Source organism: Typopeltis vanoorti, chromosome 2 (genome assembly GCF_054136105.1).
Source record: "Typopeltis vanoorti isolate ZY-2024b chromosome 2, IOZ_Tvanoo_1.0, whole genome shotgun sequence".
Lineage (NCBI taxonomy): Eukaryota > Metazoa > Arthropoda > Arachnida > Uropygi > Thelyphonidae > Typopeltis > Typopeltis vanoorti.
Genome location: NC_143550.1, coordinates 89,809,839 through 89,828,080, shown reverse-complemented (window position 1 = coordinate 89,828,080; position 18,242 = coordinate 89,809,839). Strand labels below are relative to the sequence as shown.

Sequence of the window (18,242 nt, the reverse complement as noted above, 5' to 3'; positions counted from 1 at the left end):
CACTTTGTTCTAGAAGAATTTCCTTAGTAGGGTAGCTTTGCAACCCCTCCCCCAAACCATTGGGTTGAGGGGAGGGGTTGCAATTATAATATTTCTCAAGTTTCTCATCAAGAACAAACTTCCCAAATTTTTTAAGTCTGATCTGTCATGTGGTTGAGAGAGAGAGAGAGAGAGAGTCACATTTATGCTTTTTACATGCCCATTGTCGCCTTGGGCATAAAACACTAAACTATATTAAACTAACTTTCCATTCTACATTCTTTGAAATTCAATATTAAAATAGTAAAGTCTAATTATGTGATTTGTAATTAGAAAATCTATATTTATTAACAAAAAGATGTGCATTTATGTTTGCTGATTCCATTACATAACACATATAACCAGTGTCAAAAATTCTTGCAGGTCATTGGAGAGCTAACAGAAGATGGGATTGTTGTTTTCTTAGCTTTATTACAAGGTAAAACTTTTAATTGTGTATTTGTATGTGCACTTTTATTTCTTTATTTTCAGTTAGTAAGCTTCATTATTTAAAGTTAAATCTCTTGACAATTTCTCTTAATTAAATAAATGAGATTTTATGTATGAGGAATCAGATGCTAGTTGTGAAGACTGTGAAATGGTACAGTTACTAAAACTAAGAATTATGTTTATTCTTGGTTTATTAAGATGAACTGCTATCATATATTACAAAAATACTCATTAAATAAAAGCAAAGATAGATTATTCCTGTTGGACTGTATTTCTTTTATGGAGTTTGAGTAAGTTGCCAACAGTTGCTTGAACTTTTACATAGGGGTAATCTGCCAGTCACAATTAATATTCACACAATTCTGAAAGGATTATCTGATAATTTTTTGTTTATTGAATTCTATATCTAAGGTGTAAACCATGCAAAATCTCTGAATCAACTAACTTGTGAGATGCAATCATCACAAAAGTCGAAAATTTGTGGGAGGAGAGCAAACCTAGTGAGTAAGTGCTCTGAGAGTGAGTGGGGGAGAGAATGAATTATGTGATAGTATATCTATAGAGTATAATAATATATGACGGTAGGTACTAGAAAATTTTGTTACAAGACTGGAAAATGTTAATATGTAAGATAATATTGAAAGTGTGATGTGGAAGGTCAGGAGAACATAGAAGACATGAATAATAAAATAAACTTGTTCTTGACGTGATGTCAAGAACAAGTTAGGGCCTCCCTCAATGAGTCTATGGACTCCTTGGAGTTGCCCGTAATAATATATATATATATATATATATATTTTAATTTAATTTTATTAATTGATTTTTTTTTTCCAGAACCAGTATTAGAGAGTCTACAAAACCAAGGATTTTTCCAGAACTTTCCAAGAAGCCATCTGTTTCCATCTATTCATGATGCTGTACTTTTCACTTGCACAGAAAATGCAAAAAATAGCTCTGTATGATAAATTTCCATGAAGAAAAATATGGGCGAACAAGACTGATTTGTGAATGACAGGAAAATGAATTTCCCGTGTAATATAGTGCATTATATGCTCTTATTAGAGCATATTTTACTTGAGTAGATGTCAAAATAAGAGAGATTCTTCTTTTCTACATCCCATCCAGCTTGCATCGTTTGTTGGAATGATGTACTTGATGATTTCCTTAACCTAAAATCTTTTTCTCTCTCATCATAGTACTCCAAAGAAGTTCATCTTCTCAGATATGCAGCAGCATGCAGTACTTATGTGATAAGAACATTTTTGAAAAATATTTGTACAGGTTCATTTTTTAAATGTCAAACTTTTTTTTTAATCATATGACTGGACTACTGTTTTGCATTGATATAAAAAACTGCATAGGCAACTAGTAGAGCAGACAGCAGGCAACAATGTCATCCACTCTTCAAAAAAAAAAGTGTAAACAAGAAACAGTTTCTGATGTTCTAAAGTTATTAATAGGAGGGAGGAAAAAAAACATACACTAGCAGATCCTAAATCAGCAGCCTCACACCTGTTATTATCCATAATAAAATGATAAACAAAATAGTAAAAACTTATTTTTCATATTAAAAGTAAAGTATTAATTTGGAAAAAAATTCAAATTAAAATATTCAAAAAATTAAAAATATCTACCCTGTAAGCTAGAGATTTTTTTCTAAAAAAAATCCTTTGTACACCTAACCAGTTTCAACCAAACATTATATAGTTATAACTGTTTTTTGAACATGTGCATAAAATTTTATGAGAGTTAGATGAGATGGCTGCAATCAATATATTATTACATTTATGGACTTTAAATGAGAAGGAATGTTTTATAGTGGGTGAAAAGTGCAATGACAGACTGCAGCATCCCAAAAACAAGAATAGCATCAGGAGTGATCAGAAAATGGATGGAAGTGTTGTGATAATAATAGTAAAAATGAAGTAGAACTTAGTTAAGCATTCATAAAAATAAAGAGTGATGTTAAATTTATTATTATTACGGGCAACTCCAAGGAGTCCTTAGATTTATCGAAGATGGCCCTAACATCATGACAAGAACAACTATTCAACATTCACACAGTATCTATCACACTTTGCCTTGAACTCATTCACAGTCATGGCACCCACAACAGACTCTGGCAGCTTATTCCACTCATTTACCACTCTCCAAGTAAAAAACCTAGCTCTAACACCTTGTTAACTACACTCTTGCCCAGTTTCCATGGATGACCCCCCCCCCCCCTAGTTCTCCCACCACCAGTCCTGTTCTCAAAAATATCCTCTGAATTAATCTTATAGAAACCCTTCAGTAATTTGAATGTCTCAATCATATCACCCCTTTTCCACCTATCAACCAATTTCTGCAACCCACAAATCTTCAACCTGTTCTCATAAGGTTCATTCCATAGATCTGCTATCATCTTGGTCACCCGCCTCTGGATCCTCTCCACCTCCTCCCCATCAAGAAGAAACCATGGCACCCAAATCTGGGCACAGTAGTCAAGATAGGTTCTTATCAAGGCTCAATACAGAGGAACAATAACTTGCTTGTCTCTGCTTGTCAAAGTATTCTTCAGTAACCAAGTGATTTGATGAGTTGATTTAGCCACTTTTGCAATGTGCCCTATAAATTTCAACTCACTATCCACCAACGCTTCCAAATCCCTGGCCTTGTCAATATCCTGGAGTACAGTTCCACTAATGTGGTATACTGCTGCTAATCTTTTCACCCCAAAATGCGTAACCTTACATTTTGCCACATTAAATTGACATCTATTCTCCTTAGCCCAGTCCTCCAATCTATTCAAATCATCCTGCAAAATTTTGACATCGTGTGCATTCACTATTGCTCTACCCAACTTTGCATCATCAGCAAACAAATGAACAGTTCCTCTCAGATCATTTCCTATATCGTTAATGAAAAAATTAAATTGTAGTGGTCCAAGAACAGAACCCTGTAGCACACCACTAGTCACAGGCCGCCTTTTGGACTCTACACCTGAATAAGCTACCCTCTAATATCTCTCCATCAACCACCCTCCTATCCATCCCTATATGCTGCAGTTTACTGATTAGAATTCCATGTGGTATCCTGTCAAAGGCCTTAGCAAGGTCCAGCAGTATCACTGTAAACCCATTACCCTTATCCAGTTCAGCCGTCACTGTGTTATAAAACGTGAGCAAGTTACTGAGGCACGATCTACCCTTCACAAAACCATGCTGTCCTCCTCCATACAGTATCCCATTTTCATCTATCCATTCCTGTATTTTTGTCTTGACTACACTCTCCAAGACCTTGACAACGACTCCTGATATGTTGATAGGTCGGTAATTTGCAACAGCAGTCTTGGAACCTCCTTTATGCAGTGAAACTATTTTCACCTCTTTCCACCCCCCCCCTCAGGACTAACCCAAACCCGAGACTCAAATTAAACAAAATGGTCAAGGGCGCTGACAATTCATTAGTCGCTTCACGTACGACCCGGGCTGGTATACCATCCAATTCCACAGATGTATTCACATTAAAGTTTTGTAAGACTATTCGCCTCCACTTCATTCACCACAATTCCCGTATAAGCTATTGTTTCCTTCATTCCTGCAATATCACCACCTGGATGATATACTCTTGCAATGTGCTCGCTCAGTAATTCCACTATATCAACTGATTCAGTTAACTCCCTACCATCGGCATTCCTTAAAATCATTCTGCTGTATACATTTTTTCTTTTACTTGCAGCATATTGAAAAAAACTGTTTGGGATTCTCTTTAGCTTGCATGGCTAATTCCCTTTCATAATTCACTTTTGCTTTTCTTACCACACTTGTTACCCTTCTGTTCTGCACTTTATACCGTTTGTGTGCCTGCAGGTCACCTTTCTCCTTAAATTCCCTGAGATGTATGGAGGAGGAAACTGCATATCTAAAGAAACAACTGACTGATGTCACTGAACACGAAGTGAATAAGAAGCAAGTATCAAACGATAACAGGGTGGCTTTGTATGGGGATTCGCTCACAAGGCTTATCTTCCAGATGGCACATCTAATGCTATACATGAAAGGAAGAAATGGACATCAGAATTGTGGTAGTGGTGGGTACAAATGACTTGAATGTTAAGACAAGAAATGTGGAAAGGAATTTGAAAAAAGTGTGCAGTTTGTGAAAGCATGAATGCAAATAAACAGAGGACTGAGATGAATAAACAGTGAAATCAAGCAAACAGTGTGGGAAAGATGTTATGGAGAAGGTACAAGACAGTCTGTAGTGAACATATGCTTGAGGAATATAAACTGCAGGGCAGAAATGTGATAAGCATGAAAAAAAAAAAAAAAAAGACTGATTTGTGAAAGATAGGAAAATGAATTTCGCTTGGAATATAGTGCATTATATGCTTTTATACAGATACCAAAATAAGAGACAATCTTCTTATCCACATCCTGACTATCTTGCATCGTTTGTTGGAATAATACAGTTGATGATATTCCTTGTCCTAAAATCTTTCTCTCTTCAAAGTTCTCCAAAGAAGTTCATCTTCTTAGATGCTCAGCAGCATATGGATTATCCTCTATAGACTAGAAACAGTTGGTACATATACAAAATCCCTAGTCTCACAGGATGAGCTTGATCAGTCCTTTTGCATTTTTATTTATTTTTATTTTTAACTGCATTATTTAATGTACAATAGGTTGTACATTAAATTTCATATCTGTAACTGTCTCACTTTCTATCCACTACTGTTTTTTGGAAGAACTTAGGAATTTCTTGAAATCAAATGCTATACATATTCAAAACAAATGTTAATAAATTTCTGTTTTATTCCTAAACTTTTTGTCTTTCAGATTATTAAACAAAAAAATAATAAAAATTAAATTAAAAAATAAAATTACAATTAAAACATAGAAATAAGAGAATGATTAGATATGAAAAACATCGTACAAGAAATAGAAGTATATCAGCATAAGTGGCTACACCACATAGAAAGATTGAATAACAACAGGATTCCCAAACTAGCATATAAATATAAACCTACAGGAAGAAGAGACTGCAGATGTCCAAGAGACAGATGGAAAGACCAACTACATCTACAGAGCAGGAACAGGACATAAAAAGCCTATACCTGAATTGCTCAACAACGACAACAATAAAAATAAATAAATAAATAAATAATATCACAACAGATAAGTTGTACATGAGACTGCTATCTATCCATTTTTTGCATGTATTACTAAATTCTTGTTATAAATATTTCTGATAAATATATCAGAAATTCTGTTTCTGACTTTATATATTAACAAGGTTACAAATTAAGAATGATTGAATGAGATGCTTTTCTTTTTGCATAATTTTTAGAATTTTGTCTTGACTTTGCTTTTATTAACTTTGGATATTGGGGAAACTTTGAAGAGTGTTAATAGTGTTCCAGAGTTCTACAGGTAAGGAAGTTGCGAATTCCGAGTTATGTGAATAAGCTTGTTCATAGATCTGTGATAACTGAAACCTAACAGCACATTATATCAGTCAGAAATAATAAACAGCTTAAACCAACACGCCATCCTAGCAAAGTATATTAGATTATTAAAAACTATATATCAGACTCAATAGCAAGTTAGCACATCAGGAAAAGAAATTTGGCATTTAGAGAGAGAGAGGACTGAAGCAAGATCTGATATCACCAAAACTCTTTTTGCTATATTAGAAAGAAGTCTTTAGGGATGTCCAATACGAAAACTATGGAATTAGTCAATGAAAGAAATCTAAATCATTTACATTTTGCAGATGATATCACTCTCTTAGAAAATGAATAAGCTCAGGAAATGTTAAATGACCTTGACAGAGAAAACAAGGAAAGCAGGTAGGTATAAAATTAACATAACAAAAACAAAACAGAGGATGAATTCAGATGAAACTGATCTAAATTAGCTGATAATTCTGTTGAAATTGTGGATGACTATATATGATATCACGCTATTAGAAAATGAAGAAGTTCAGGAAATGCTAAATGACCTTGCCATTGAAAGCAAGGAAAGAAGGTATAAAATTAACATAACAAAAACAAAACAGATGACGAATTCAGATGAAATTGAAGTAAATTAGCAGATAATTCTGCTAATTGTAGAAGTTTTACTTTAAAGAAAAATAAATCAAGAAGAATCACTTAAGGAAACAAAGCATTTTGGTTATATAAAGGTTATTTTTTAGGAGATTTGCCTGTATGTTAAAAAAGAAAGCGCTTTTCTTTTTTACGCCCTTAGAATCCTACCAGAGCTGAGACTTAGATGGAATAACTTCGTCAGTGGCAATGCACATTCAAGTAGTACATTATATCTGTATCTTCAGTTTTCAAAGTTACCTTTATCATCTTTGATTCCTTTTACAATAATCTTTCCTCCATTTCTAAGCTTCTTCAATAGCCTCTAGAATATTTTGCCACCTTCCTGACATTTACCTTCTATATTCTTACCAAAGTCTTCCCCCTTTTGTTTAGTTACTTTCCCATAGTTTGGCTCTCTTACATTTTTCTCTGTATTCTTTTAGGGCATCTGCCAACTTATTTGCTAGGAACTTTCAGTATGCTTTCTTCTTTTCCAGGACTGCTGCTATAACTTCTCGTGCCCACCATTATTTTTCTGCAGACATCACCACCTGCCTCCCTAGCTGAAGCTATCAATGTTTTCTTCAGAGTTTGTTACTGAGACTCCAAAGTTTTTGGTTCTTGTTTTCAAACTGTTTCATTCTTTCTTCAATAATGTTTGTATAGTTGAGTCTACAGTTTACCTGTAAAAGCTGCTCAACTTTATTTCTTTTTAAAACTTTTTTGCATACTGTTCTTTTCAATGTGCTATTCAGTTTTATCTTACTTAAAACTAAGTGATGGTCACTTCCGATTTCAAATCCTCTGTACACTCTTGTATCCTGAACCAGCATGAAAATATCACTATCAAGAATAATATAGTCAATGAGGTTTGTTTTATTTCTTGCATCTTCTCTCCATGTGAACACGTGCGCATTTTTATGTTGGAACATAGTTAGTAATGGCTAGTCCATATTCTGAGCAGTAATCCAGTAGATAATTACCATTATTAGCCTTGCACTTTTCTCAAAATTTCCCCAAAACTTATTCCTCTACTTCTATATGCCTGGTGGGATTCACTTCATACTCTGCTGTTTAGATCTCCAATAAGTACCATTTTTTTTTTCATTTCTCTATGTAAATTGCCTGCTCTAGTGACTCAAAAAATTCCTCTACTTTTTCCTTAGCAGATTCTTTTGTGGGACCACAGGCACAAATAAGTTTCATTGTCCATTTTTCCATTTTTGAAATTTGCCCAAACTCTACTCGAAATTTTAATATCAAATAGTTTTATTTCACTGTACTGAAGAGGCAAACTATCATGCATTCAAAATATGTATAGATTACAAATAATAAATTGTGATTTGTTCAACCACAATTCTCCATGCAGGAAATATACTGGACATACATTGTGTACTGCTGCTGATGCGGAAATGATTATAATATCTTCAGAAGTATTGGAATAAGCTATTGTTCAGTATTCATTTTACAGATTATCAAGGAGATTGCTAACTTTGTGTTGATAGTGGTGGTGGACTACACTCCAAGAAGTTGAGGAAATCAATGAATACATATCACTATAGAAGGGAAAGTTGAAGTTTTAAGAATGTAATGCAAAAGTAGTAAAGATAATGTTAAAGTTACTGCAATAGTGGTAAGAAGGTTGTTGTTTCCATTTATAAGAAATGAATTAAAATTAATATATTTTAATACTAATCATTCCCCCCCCCCACACACACACAATTGCAAACCTGCTATAAGCATATCAGTGATATGTATAGGGAAGTGGTTAAAAAGAAAGAACTTGATGGCATATTATTGAAAAGTGGGAGATTGAAGTTCTCAGGGGAAAAACAGTATGATGAAATTGTCCTAAAGAACAGAGGGAGATGACATGGAAGACAAGACAAGAAGTTGGTTTAGTATTGGACATGTGAAGTGGCTTGAAAAAGTTGCATGTTTCATCTTTAGAGCAGGTTCACAGATCTAACCTTTTAGCCTACTCATCACACTAGGGTGCTATCTGTTTACAAAATTTGTGAATAGCACTGTCATAAAAATTAAATAAAAAAATTATATGAAAATTATGGAATTTTGAATACAAGTAGAGATTAAGAGATTGTGCATTGAAGAATTTGATAAGTTGACTGAAAAGAAGGGATAAATTGGTGAATGGATGTTATAGGAGAGATTCAGGGAAAATTTAACCTGAAGAAGTGACAAATGAAAGAATGAGTATGTTGCCAGTTGAATGAATATGTTGTGAGTTTATAATAGATTTAGTTTAATCCTTTATCCCAGTGAGAGCAAACAAAGTTTGCGCCTGAAAATATCTTCAGGACTAAATATAGTGTTGTACTATCTTATCCAGTAAGTAGTGCAACACCAAGGCAACTCGTGGCAAAGGTGGAGCAAGCTACCAGGCACTTCTAACCCAGTATCTCCCATATCTCCCATAATGCAAAACACATTTCCTATGTGGATATGTATACTGTTATGCATTAAAGGGATTGGCCATCTACCCAGACTAGTTTCAACCTTTATTGAGGTCTCTTCAGTGGGAGCCAGGCCCAGAGCTGGAGATACCAGGCAGAAGCAGTAGCAAGTCATCTGTGCCTATGGGAGTTGCCAAAAGGTTTATCACCTTTTTTTTTTTTTTAAAAATTACTCTGGATTTAGAGAAAGATGTTGAAAATTTATTTATCACTAGGTTAGACTATAATAGATTTAGTTTAATCCTTTATCCCAGTGAGAGCAAACAAAGTTTGCGCCTGAAAATATCTTCAGGACTAAATATAGTGTTGTACTATCTTATCCAGTAAGTAGTGCAACACCAAGGCAACTCGTGGCAAAGGTGGAGCAAGCTACCAGGCACTTCTAACCCAGTATCTCCCATAATGCAAAACACATTTCCTATGTGGATATGTATACTGTTATGCATTAAAGGGATTGGCCATCTACCCAGACTAGTTTCAACCTTTATTGAGGTCTCTTCAGTGGGAGCCAGGCCCAGAGCTGGAGATACCAGGCAGAAGCAGTAGCAAGTCATCTGTGCCTATGGGAGTTGCCAAAAGGTTTATCACCTTTTTTTTTAAAAATTACTCTGGATTTAGAGAAAGATGTTGAAAATTTATTTATCACTAGGTTAGACTATAATAGATTTAGTTTAATCCTTTATCCCAGTGAGAGCAAACAAAGTTTGCGCCTGAAAATATCTTCAGGACTAAATATAGTGTTGTACTATCTTATCCAGTAAGTAGTGCAACACCAAGGCAACTCGTGGCAAAGGTGGAGCAAGCTACCAGGCACTTCTAACCCAGTATCTCCCATAATGCAAAACACATTTCCTATGTGGATATGTATACTGTTATGCATTAAAGGGATTGGCCATCTACCCAGACTAGTTTCAACCTTTATTGAGGTCTCTTCAGTGGGAGCCAGGCCCAGAGCTGGAGATACCAGGCAGAAGCAGTATGTGATAAATAAATTTTCAACATCTTTCTCTAAATCCAGAGTAATTTTTAAAAAAAAGGTGATAAACCTTTTGGCAACTCCCATAGGCACAGATGACTTGCTACTGCTTCTGCCTGGTATCTCCAGCTCTGGGCCTGGCTCCCACTGAAGAGACCTCAATAAAGGTTGAAACTAGTCTGGGTAGATGGCCAATCCCTTTAATGCATAACAGTATACATATCCACATAGGAAATGTGTTTTGCATTATGGGAGATACTGGGTTAGAAGTGCCTGGTAGCTTGCTCCACCTTTGCCACGAGTTGCCTTGGTGTTGCACTACTTACTGGATAAGATAGTACAACACTATATTTAGTCCTGAAGATATTTTCAGGCGCAAACTTTGTTTGCTCTCACTGGGATAAAGGATTAAACTAAATCTATTATAGTCTAACCTAGTGATAAATAAATTTTCAACATCTTTCTCTAAATCCAGAGTAATTTTTAAAAAAAAAAGGTGATAAACCTTTTGGCAACTCCCATAGGCACAGATGACTTGCTACTGCTTCTGCCTGGTATCTCCAGCTCTGGGCCTGGCTCCCACTGAAGAGACCTCAATAAAGGTTGAAACTAGTCTGGGTAGATGGCCAATCCCTTTAATGCATAACAGTATACATATCCACATAGGAAATGTGTTTTGCATTATGGGAGATACTGGGTTAGAAGTGCCTGGTAGCTTGCTCCACCTTTGCCACGAGTTGCCTTGGTGTTGCACTACTTACTGGATAAGATAGTACAACACTATATTTAGTCCTGAAGATATTTTCAGGCGCAAACTTTGTTTGCTCTCACTGGGATAAAGGATTAAACTAAATCTATTATAGTCTAACCTAGTGATAAATAAATTTTCAACATGTTGTGAGTTTTATTATTATTATCAGGATCCCAAACTTGGGGTTCATTCAGACTATATTTTGATCATTTATAGTACACTAGTATATGGATAAACAAAAGTTGAAAAGAAAAAAACTTAACATTAAATCTGAAAACCTGCAAGCTATACTGAATAGCTGCTGCATGTGCCTTGAGAGGCTTAGAGGAGAGTAGGACAATCACTAATATCAATTCTAAAAAGCGGCAGTCAGTTTTGTTTCTTCCACATAGATTCCATAGAGAATCTATGTGGAAGAAACAAAATCAATAAAAAATGGATCATTAGCCAGTTTAATAGCTCTTAAGAGAACTATTCTTGGATACAAGAACAGTATTCATTTGATGCAAGGAGTTCAGATTTGTACAGGATTAACACTTATTTTAAGATAAAATATGAGGGGTTTCCGAAAAGTAAGGTAACACATTTTTTCTTGAGGAAGTTCAAATTATACACCAAAAAATAAGAACATACACTACTCTACAGTCTCCAAATTTACTGATGCACTTGAGTGTGGGCACGGACTTCTTCACTACCAGTACCGAAGAAGTCCGTGCCACACACTCAGTAACCACCAACATTGCAATGCCTGATGAACTTTCTCATCCACAGTGAAATACTTTCTGGAAAGGTGTTTCTTGAGGGGACCAAACAAATGGAAGTCTGAAGGCACTAAATCTGGGATGTGGCAGAGTTTCCCAATGATTACAGTGCAACCATTCATGAGTGGTGTGTGTGTGGAGTAGCATTGTTGTGCACCCAAATCACACCTCTTGATAGGAGGCCTGGTCATTTGCAACAAATGTTGGCTTTCAGTTTGTCCAACATTGCACAGTAAAGCTCTGCATTAATTGTTCCTCCCCTCGGCAAGAAATCTACTAACAGAACACCTTGGTGATCCCAGAACACTGTGGCCATGACTTTTTGGACAGTGGGAACAGTTTTGATTTTTTTGTGCACAGGAGACTGGATGTTTCCAGGTCATAGAGTCTTGTTTGCTCTCTCCAGGATAAAGTGAAGAACACCACGTTTTATCTCCTGTGACTAAACAACCGAGAAAATCCTTGCCTTTGTTGCTGATCACAACACATTCTCCAGACACATCTGCATGCATGTTGCCTTGTGCTCCTCTGACAACTGTCAGCACACCCAACAAGAGCACACTTTTTGAAAGTCAAAGACATTATGAACAATTTTGTAAACAGCAGACTTACTCAAGTTCTCCACTTGTGCAATTTCACATAGTGTCACCCCCTCCCCCCAAGTCTTCAAAAATGATGCCCTTAATGTGTGAAATGTTGGCTCAAGTTTTTTTAACTCAAGTTCTCCACTTGGGCAATTTCACATAGTGTCACCCCCTCCCCCCAAGTCTTCAAAAATGATGCCCTTAATGTGTGAAATGTTGGCTTTTGTCTTGCTCGATGAAGGTCTACCAACCCGAAGAAGATCTTTAATATCACCATGGCCTGCTTTCAATTCATTGCACCAAAAACAAGCCTGCTTCTTTGTCATCACCTTTTTGCCATACACAGTAACCAGTTCATTGTGAATGTCACTTGGTGAAGCCCCCTTTTGCTTGCAAAAAACAAATAACTTCATGAATACCTGGGTTGGACCACACTTGTGTGGTAGCCACCATCTTGTAACTGGAATTAGCTGGGAGGTGACAGTAGAGCACCACACTGCAATGGCAGTCTTTTTGAATGTTTATTAACGGGTCTATCTGTCCATTGTGTTTTATCTCATTCCCTTTCAACATTATTAAGGAAAAAAAAGTGTAATTTTACTTTTTGGATATCCCTCATAATATATGAAGTATAGTACTTTATCTTAGTTTCTTGGATGTTTATGCCAAAAAAGATTTGAGAAGAAATCTTACATCATCTAGAGATTTGAGTAGTATTAAAACAAAGTAAAATGAGAAAAAAAGATTTTTTTGTGAGGGAAAGAAGAAGAAAAAAAAAAAAATATATATATATATATATATATATATAAAAGATCGAGTTCTGCTAACAATGATGTTAACAAGTTTATCAGAATCCATGGAAGAAACGCTTAGCATTACTCTGAGGAAACTAATACCATGCATGCTACTAATCTGTCACTTGCATATGTTCCCCGGCTAATTCATCCTTTTTTTATGAGGGAAGGGGAGGAGAGAAATTCCTACTGCCTATATACATAAGTCTGATTAACTCATCTTTAGTTGAAAAATTTCATTTCACTCAAAAAAAGGCACTACCATTAAACTGATTGTACTGATGTGTACCATAAGGAACAGTGGCTGTACTGATGGTGAATAAATTTAAAGAGAAGTATGGACATTCCGTGATATGCAAAATCCATAAATCAAGCAGCTGAGTTTTGTTGATTTTTATGCAGTTTCATCTGACTAGTGCAATGAACAAAAAAATACCTTTTATAGCAATTTTTTTTTAAATTAAAAATTCTTATCAAAATATATAAAAGAAAATTTTTTAATTTATATATCCATTATAAGCAGCCAGACATTAAAAAACAAACAAAAAAAATAACATTTTATTGCATAAGTCCTCATATCAATTTGAGTTTGTTTATCTATCCTTTGAGTAGAATTAAAATTTTATTAAAATGCTGTTCTACATAATGCTGGTCTGGTTGGCCGAGTGGTTAGCATATCCGCTCTCCAGCCAAAAGGCTGCGGATTTTAATCCCGCCTTGGGCATGAATGTTTGTTATTATGTCTGTGAAAATACTAGTGGTGATGGTCAGTGGTAGATGGTGCTGATGTAAATGGAGGTAGTTGCAGTTAGTAGAGTGGGTGCCCTCCCTCAATGAGTCTTTGGACTCCCTGGAGGTGTTATATTTTTTTTACTTGGCCTGGTTGGCCAAGTTGTTAGCATATCCGCTCTCCAGCTAAAAGGCTGAGGGTTCGAATCCTGCCATGGGCATGGATGTTGTGATTGTTTGTGAAAATACTAGTGGTGGTGGTCAGCAGTAGATGGCATTGGTATAGATGATGAAGGTAGTTGCGGGTGGTGGAGACAGAGAGTTGTACAGTAGATATCCTCCTTTGGACTCCCTGGAGGTGTCACATCATAATAATAATAATAATAATTTAATTAGCTATTGTTTACATTAATATTAATGGTAAACACTAAATCATTTACAATAGTCCTCACACATTATTTAGCTTTTAGAGATCATTCCTAGTTTTTTTCTCCAATTGAAATGAAACTGAAAAATCTCCAATATATTTGTACAATAACATCCCTTTATCAAGGTGAATGCATCAATAATATCTTCTCTACCTATCAAGCTTTGAAACACACATTCCCATGCTACATTTTGCAAATCTAATATTATGTTGATACTATCCTAACAAATCCCAAGCAACCATGACTGAACACAATGTATGAAAGTCTTATAAAGGAGAATTTTTAAATTCCTGTTTTTTTTGTTCTCTTCAACATCACATATTCTGAAATAACACAAGATACTGTAAACAATCTCTTGTTCTTTTTCTATGTCGTTTTCTATAACTTTTTATTTTTGGTTATAGGCCTTCCCCATTTGTCTCTATCTATCTTTCTTCATTGAAGGCTTCCTGATGCCAACATTCTCTAACCATCTCACAAGGTCATCCTTCCACTTCTCTCTGGTCATCCAGACATTCATCATCCTCTACATGGATTCCAGGTGATATCTTTGTCCATCTATCACTTGTCATCCATGCAATAACTAACCTGCCCATCTCCATTTAAATTTTAAAATCTCTTCCCCTATATCTCACACTTTTGTTTCTTTTCTTATATATATTAATTCCTTATTTCTTGTCTTGCAGTCTGATGTTTAGCATGATTCTCTCCATTCTGCATTCAGTTTTCCTTATTCTGTCTAATATTTGTTTGTTTATTGGTCATGACCATGATCCATGACATAAAAGATGATGCACTGGTTGAAAAATTTGGCTGTTTTTTGGTTTTAATTTACTGCACAGTAATCATTTTAGTTTACCAAAAGCCACCAGGCCTAGATGGGTGGCTTTTGTAATACTGCCTATCTCTATTTCAATTTTAAAATATCTTCCCCTCCAACACTTTTGTTTCTTTTCTTATTTATTCATTCCTTACTTCTTGCCTTCCACTCTGATGTTTGGCATGGTTCTCTCCATTTTGTATTCAGTTTTCCTCATTCTGTCTAGTATTTGTTTGGTTAAAGGCTATGTCGCTAATCCATGTCATGACAGATGATGCACTGGATGAAAAGTTTGACTGTATTTTTGGTTTTATTTTACTGCCCAGTAATATTTTCAGTTTGCCAAAAACCGCCCAACCTAGATGAATTCTTTTTATTTCTTCATAAATGCTTTTTTTCCCCCTAACAGAAAGGTTCTTCCAAGGCATACATATTATTGTACTTTGTTTTTCTGTTATCTGGTTTCCTTCAATATTTGTCATTATTTTAGTTTTTTTCATAGTTCATGTCCCACTTTATTTCATACTGTGTATTTAATTAATTCATAATTTCTTCTAGTATTTTTTTGTTTGCTATTACTACATCATCACCATCATTCTACTGTAAATGATTTAGTTTTTATCATTAATATTAATGTAAACAATAGCTAATTAAATTATTAATATTAATATTATTACGTAACACCTCCAGGGAGGTCAAAGACTCATCAAGGGAGGATATCTACTCTACAACTCTCTGTCTCCACCACTCCACCAACCACAACTACCTTCATCATCTATACCAATGCCATCTACCACTGGCTTCAGCGGTAGATGGCATTGGTATAGATGACAATCACAACATCCATGCCCATGGCAGGATTCAAACCCTCAGCCTTTTAGGTGGAGAGCGGATACACTAACCACTTGGCCAACCAGGCCAGGGGAAAAAAATATAACACCTCCAGAGAGTCCAAAGACTCATCGAGGGAGGGCACCCACTCTACAACTCTCCGTCTCCACCACTCTACTAAATACAACTACCTTCATTTACATCAACGCCATCTACCACTATCCATCACCACTGGTTTGTAGTTGTTTGCAAAGTAGTATTTTCACAAACAATAACAAACTTCCATGCCCACGGCGGGATTCAAATCCGCAGCCTTTTGGCTGGAGAGCGGATATGCTAACCACTTGGCCAACCAGGCCAGCATTATGTAGAACAGCATTTGAATAAAATTTTAATTCTACTCAAAGGATGTTTTGCTAATGTACATTTTACAAAACATCCAAAATAATAAATGGAAAAAATAATATAAGCATAAGCAGAAATATTTAACGTGAAAAGTACTAATCAAAGATCCTATTATTCACCTAATGATCATCTAACTGTACTAGAAGATAATGCATTCATTGCCAGAATACATTATCCCCCCCCCACACACACACACAGGTCTCTTATTTCCTTCACCTCCTACAAGATATTCCCACCAATTATATGTTTAATTTGTTTAATTTGTTCATAAATGATATAGGAAATGATCTGAGAGGAACAGTTCATTTGTTTGCGGATGATGCGAAGTTGGGTAGGGCAATAGTGAATGCAGATGACGTCAAAATTTTGCAGGATGATTTGGATAGATTGGAGGTCTGGGCTAAGGAGAATGGATGTCAGTTTAATGTGGCAAAATGTAAGGTTATGCATTTTGGGGTGAAAAGATTGGTGGCAGTTTACTGCATTGGTGGAACCGTGCTCCAGGAAATTGATGAGGCACGAGATTTAGGAGTGTTGGTAGATAAGGAATTGAAATTTAGGGGACACATTGCAAAAGTGACCAAAACAGCTCATCAAATCACTTGGTTGCTGAAGAATACGATGACAAGCAGGTTATTGTTCCTCTGTATCGAGCCTTGATAAGACCCCATCTAGACTACTGTGCTCAGATTTGGTCACCTAGGTTTCTTCTTGATGGGGAGGAGGTCGAGAGGATCCAGAGGCGAGTGACCAAGATGATAGCAGGTCTGTGGAATGAACCGTATGAGAACAGGTTGAGGATTTGTGGGTTGCAAAAATTGGTTGATAGGTGGAGGAGGGGAGATATGATTGAGACATTCAAATTACTGAAGGGTTTCTATAAAATTAATTCAGAAGATATTTTTGAGTACAGGGCTGGTTGTGGGAGGACTAGGGGACATCCATGGAAACTGGGCAAAAGTGTGGTTAGTAAAGGTGTTAGAGCTGGGTTCTTTACTTTTAGAGTAGTGAATGAGTGGAATGCGCTCCCTGAGTCTGTGGTGGATGCTGTGACAGTGAATGAGTTTAAGGCGAGGTATGATAGATACTGTATGAATGTCAAATAGTTGTGATGAATATGATTTGGGGCCTCCCTCGATGAGTCCAATGACTCCCTGGAGTTGCCCGTAATAATAGTAATAATAATAATAATAGTAATATACTCTGCATCCTATCTTTGTTTCCTGAATTTAAAACCTTGCACTTTGTAATAATGAACTGGTCATATATCACTCCACTCACACTAAGTCTATTCATATAATCGTGTAAAGCCACATCTGCTCTACCCCTTATAGTTCTTCCTAACTTTGCATGATCTGCAAACAACTACATATTCCCATTCAGAGTTTTACCAATATCATCAAAAACAGTAATGGCCCTAAAATAGACCCTTTGGACACACCACTAGTGACTTTCCTCTTCCAGGATACTGCTTTCTCATACACAGCTGATACTCATCAGACAGCCAACCAATGCAATGCACTAATCCATTATCTAACCACATCTATTAAAGTTTAATTACCAACCTGTCATGAGTGGACATGCTAACCACTCGGCCAACCAGACCAGCCAAATATATCATCCCAAGAATGGGAGGTATGTGTGTGGAGGAGAGGACTTTATTTTGTGGTTAGGTATGTGTCAAAACTGTCACAGTGTAGAAAATACTTATTGCCAAGTATTGGCAATTTTTGAAAATACTGCCATTTTCAAAAACTGTCAAGTTGTTTTGTATGAGTAAATGAAACTAAAGAATGTCATTCCAAAATTTTGAACCAGAATGCAAGATCACTTCAAGTATTGCTTGCCCACAAGCAACAGCTGAAATGAAGGTGCTGATGAATTTCATCAACATATCTTACTTTATACTGACAAATGCAGTGAAGATGTAGTACTAAATTCTAAATAATGGAAAATGTTGAAAATATTCCACATGACCTCTTTCTATTGAAATTCAGTTATCCAGAAATATATATATATATATATATATATATAGAGAGAGAGAGAGAGAGATAGCAAAGATGCTTTCTGGACAATTAATGAACATATATCAGAAAGTTGTGTCAGTCAAGTCACACAACAGAAGAAAAATTATCAACATGAACTATA

General features: G+C 35.8%; 1 protein-coding gene across 2 annotated transcripts in view; it reads left to right on the top strand.

Moving 5' to 3' along the window:
• Nucleotides 1-5,174, top strand: part of LOC150109241 (prestin-like) — a 399,320-nt gene extending 394,146 nt beyond the window's left edge. For both annotated transcript variants that reach the window (XM_090406615.1, XM_090406623.1), the window contains 2 exons: nt 403-457; nt 1,303-5,174. In XM_090406615.1, the coding sequence (XP_090262741.1) occupies nt 403-457; nt 1,303-1,430 (183 nt within the window). In that variant the 3' untranslated portion in view covers nt 1,431-5,174. The remainder of the gene's footprint in view (nt 1-402; nt 458-1,302) is intronic.
• The last annotated feature ends 13,068 nt before the right edge of the window (nt 5,175-18,242 follow it).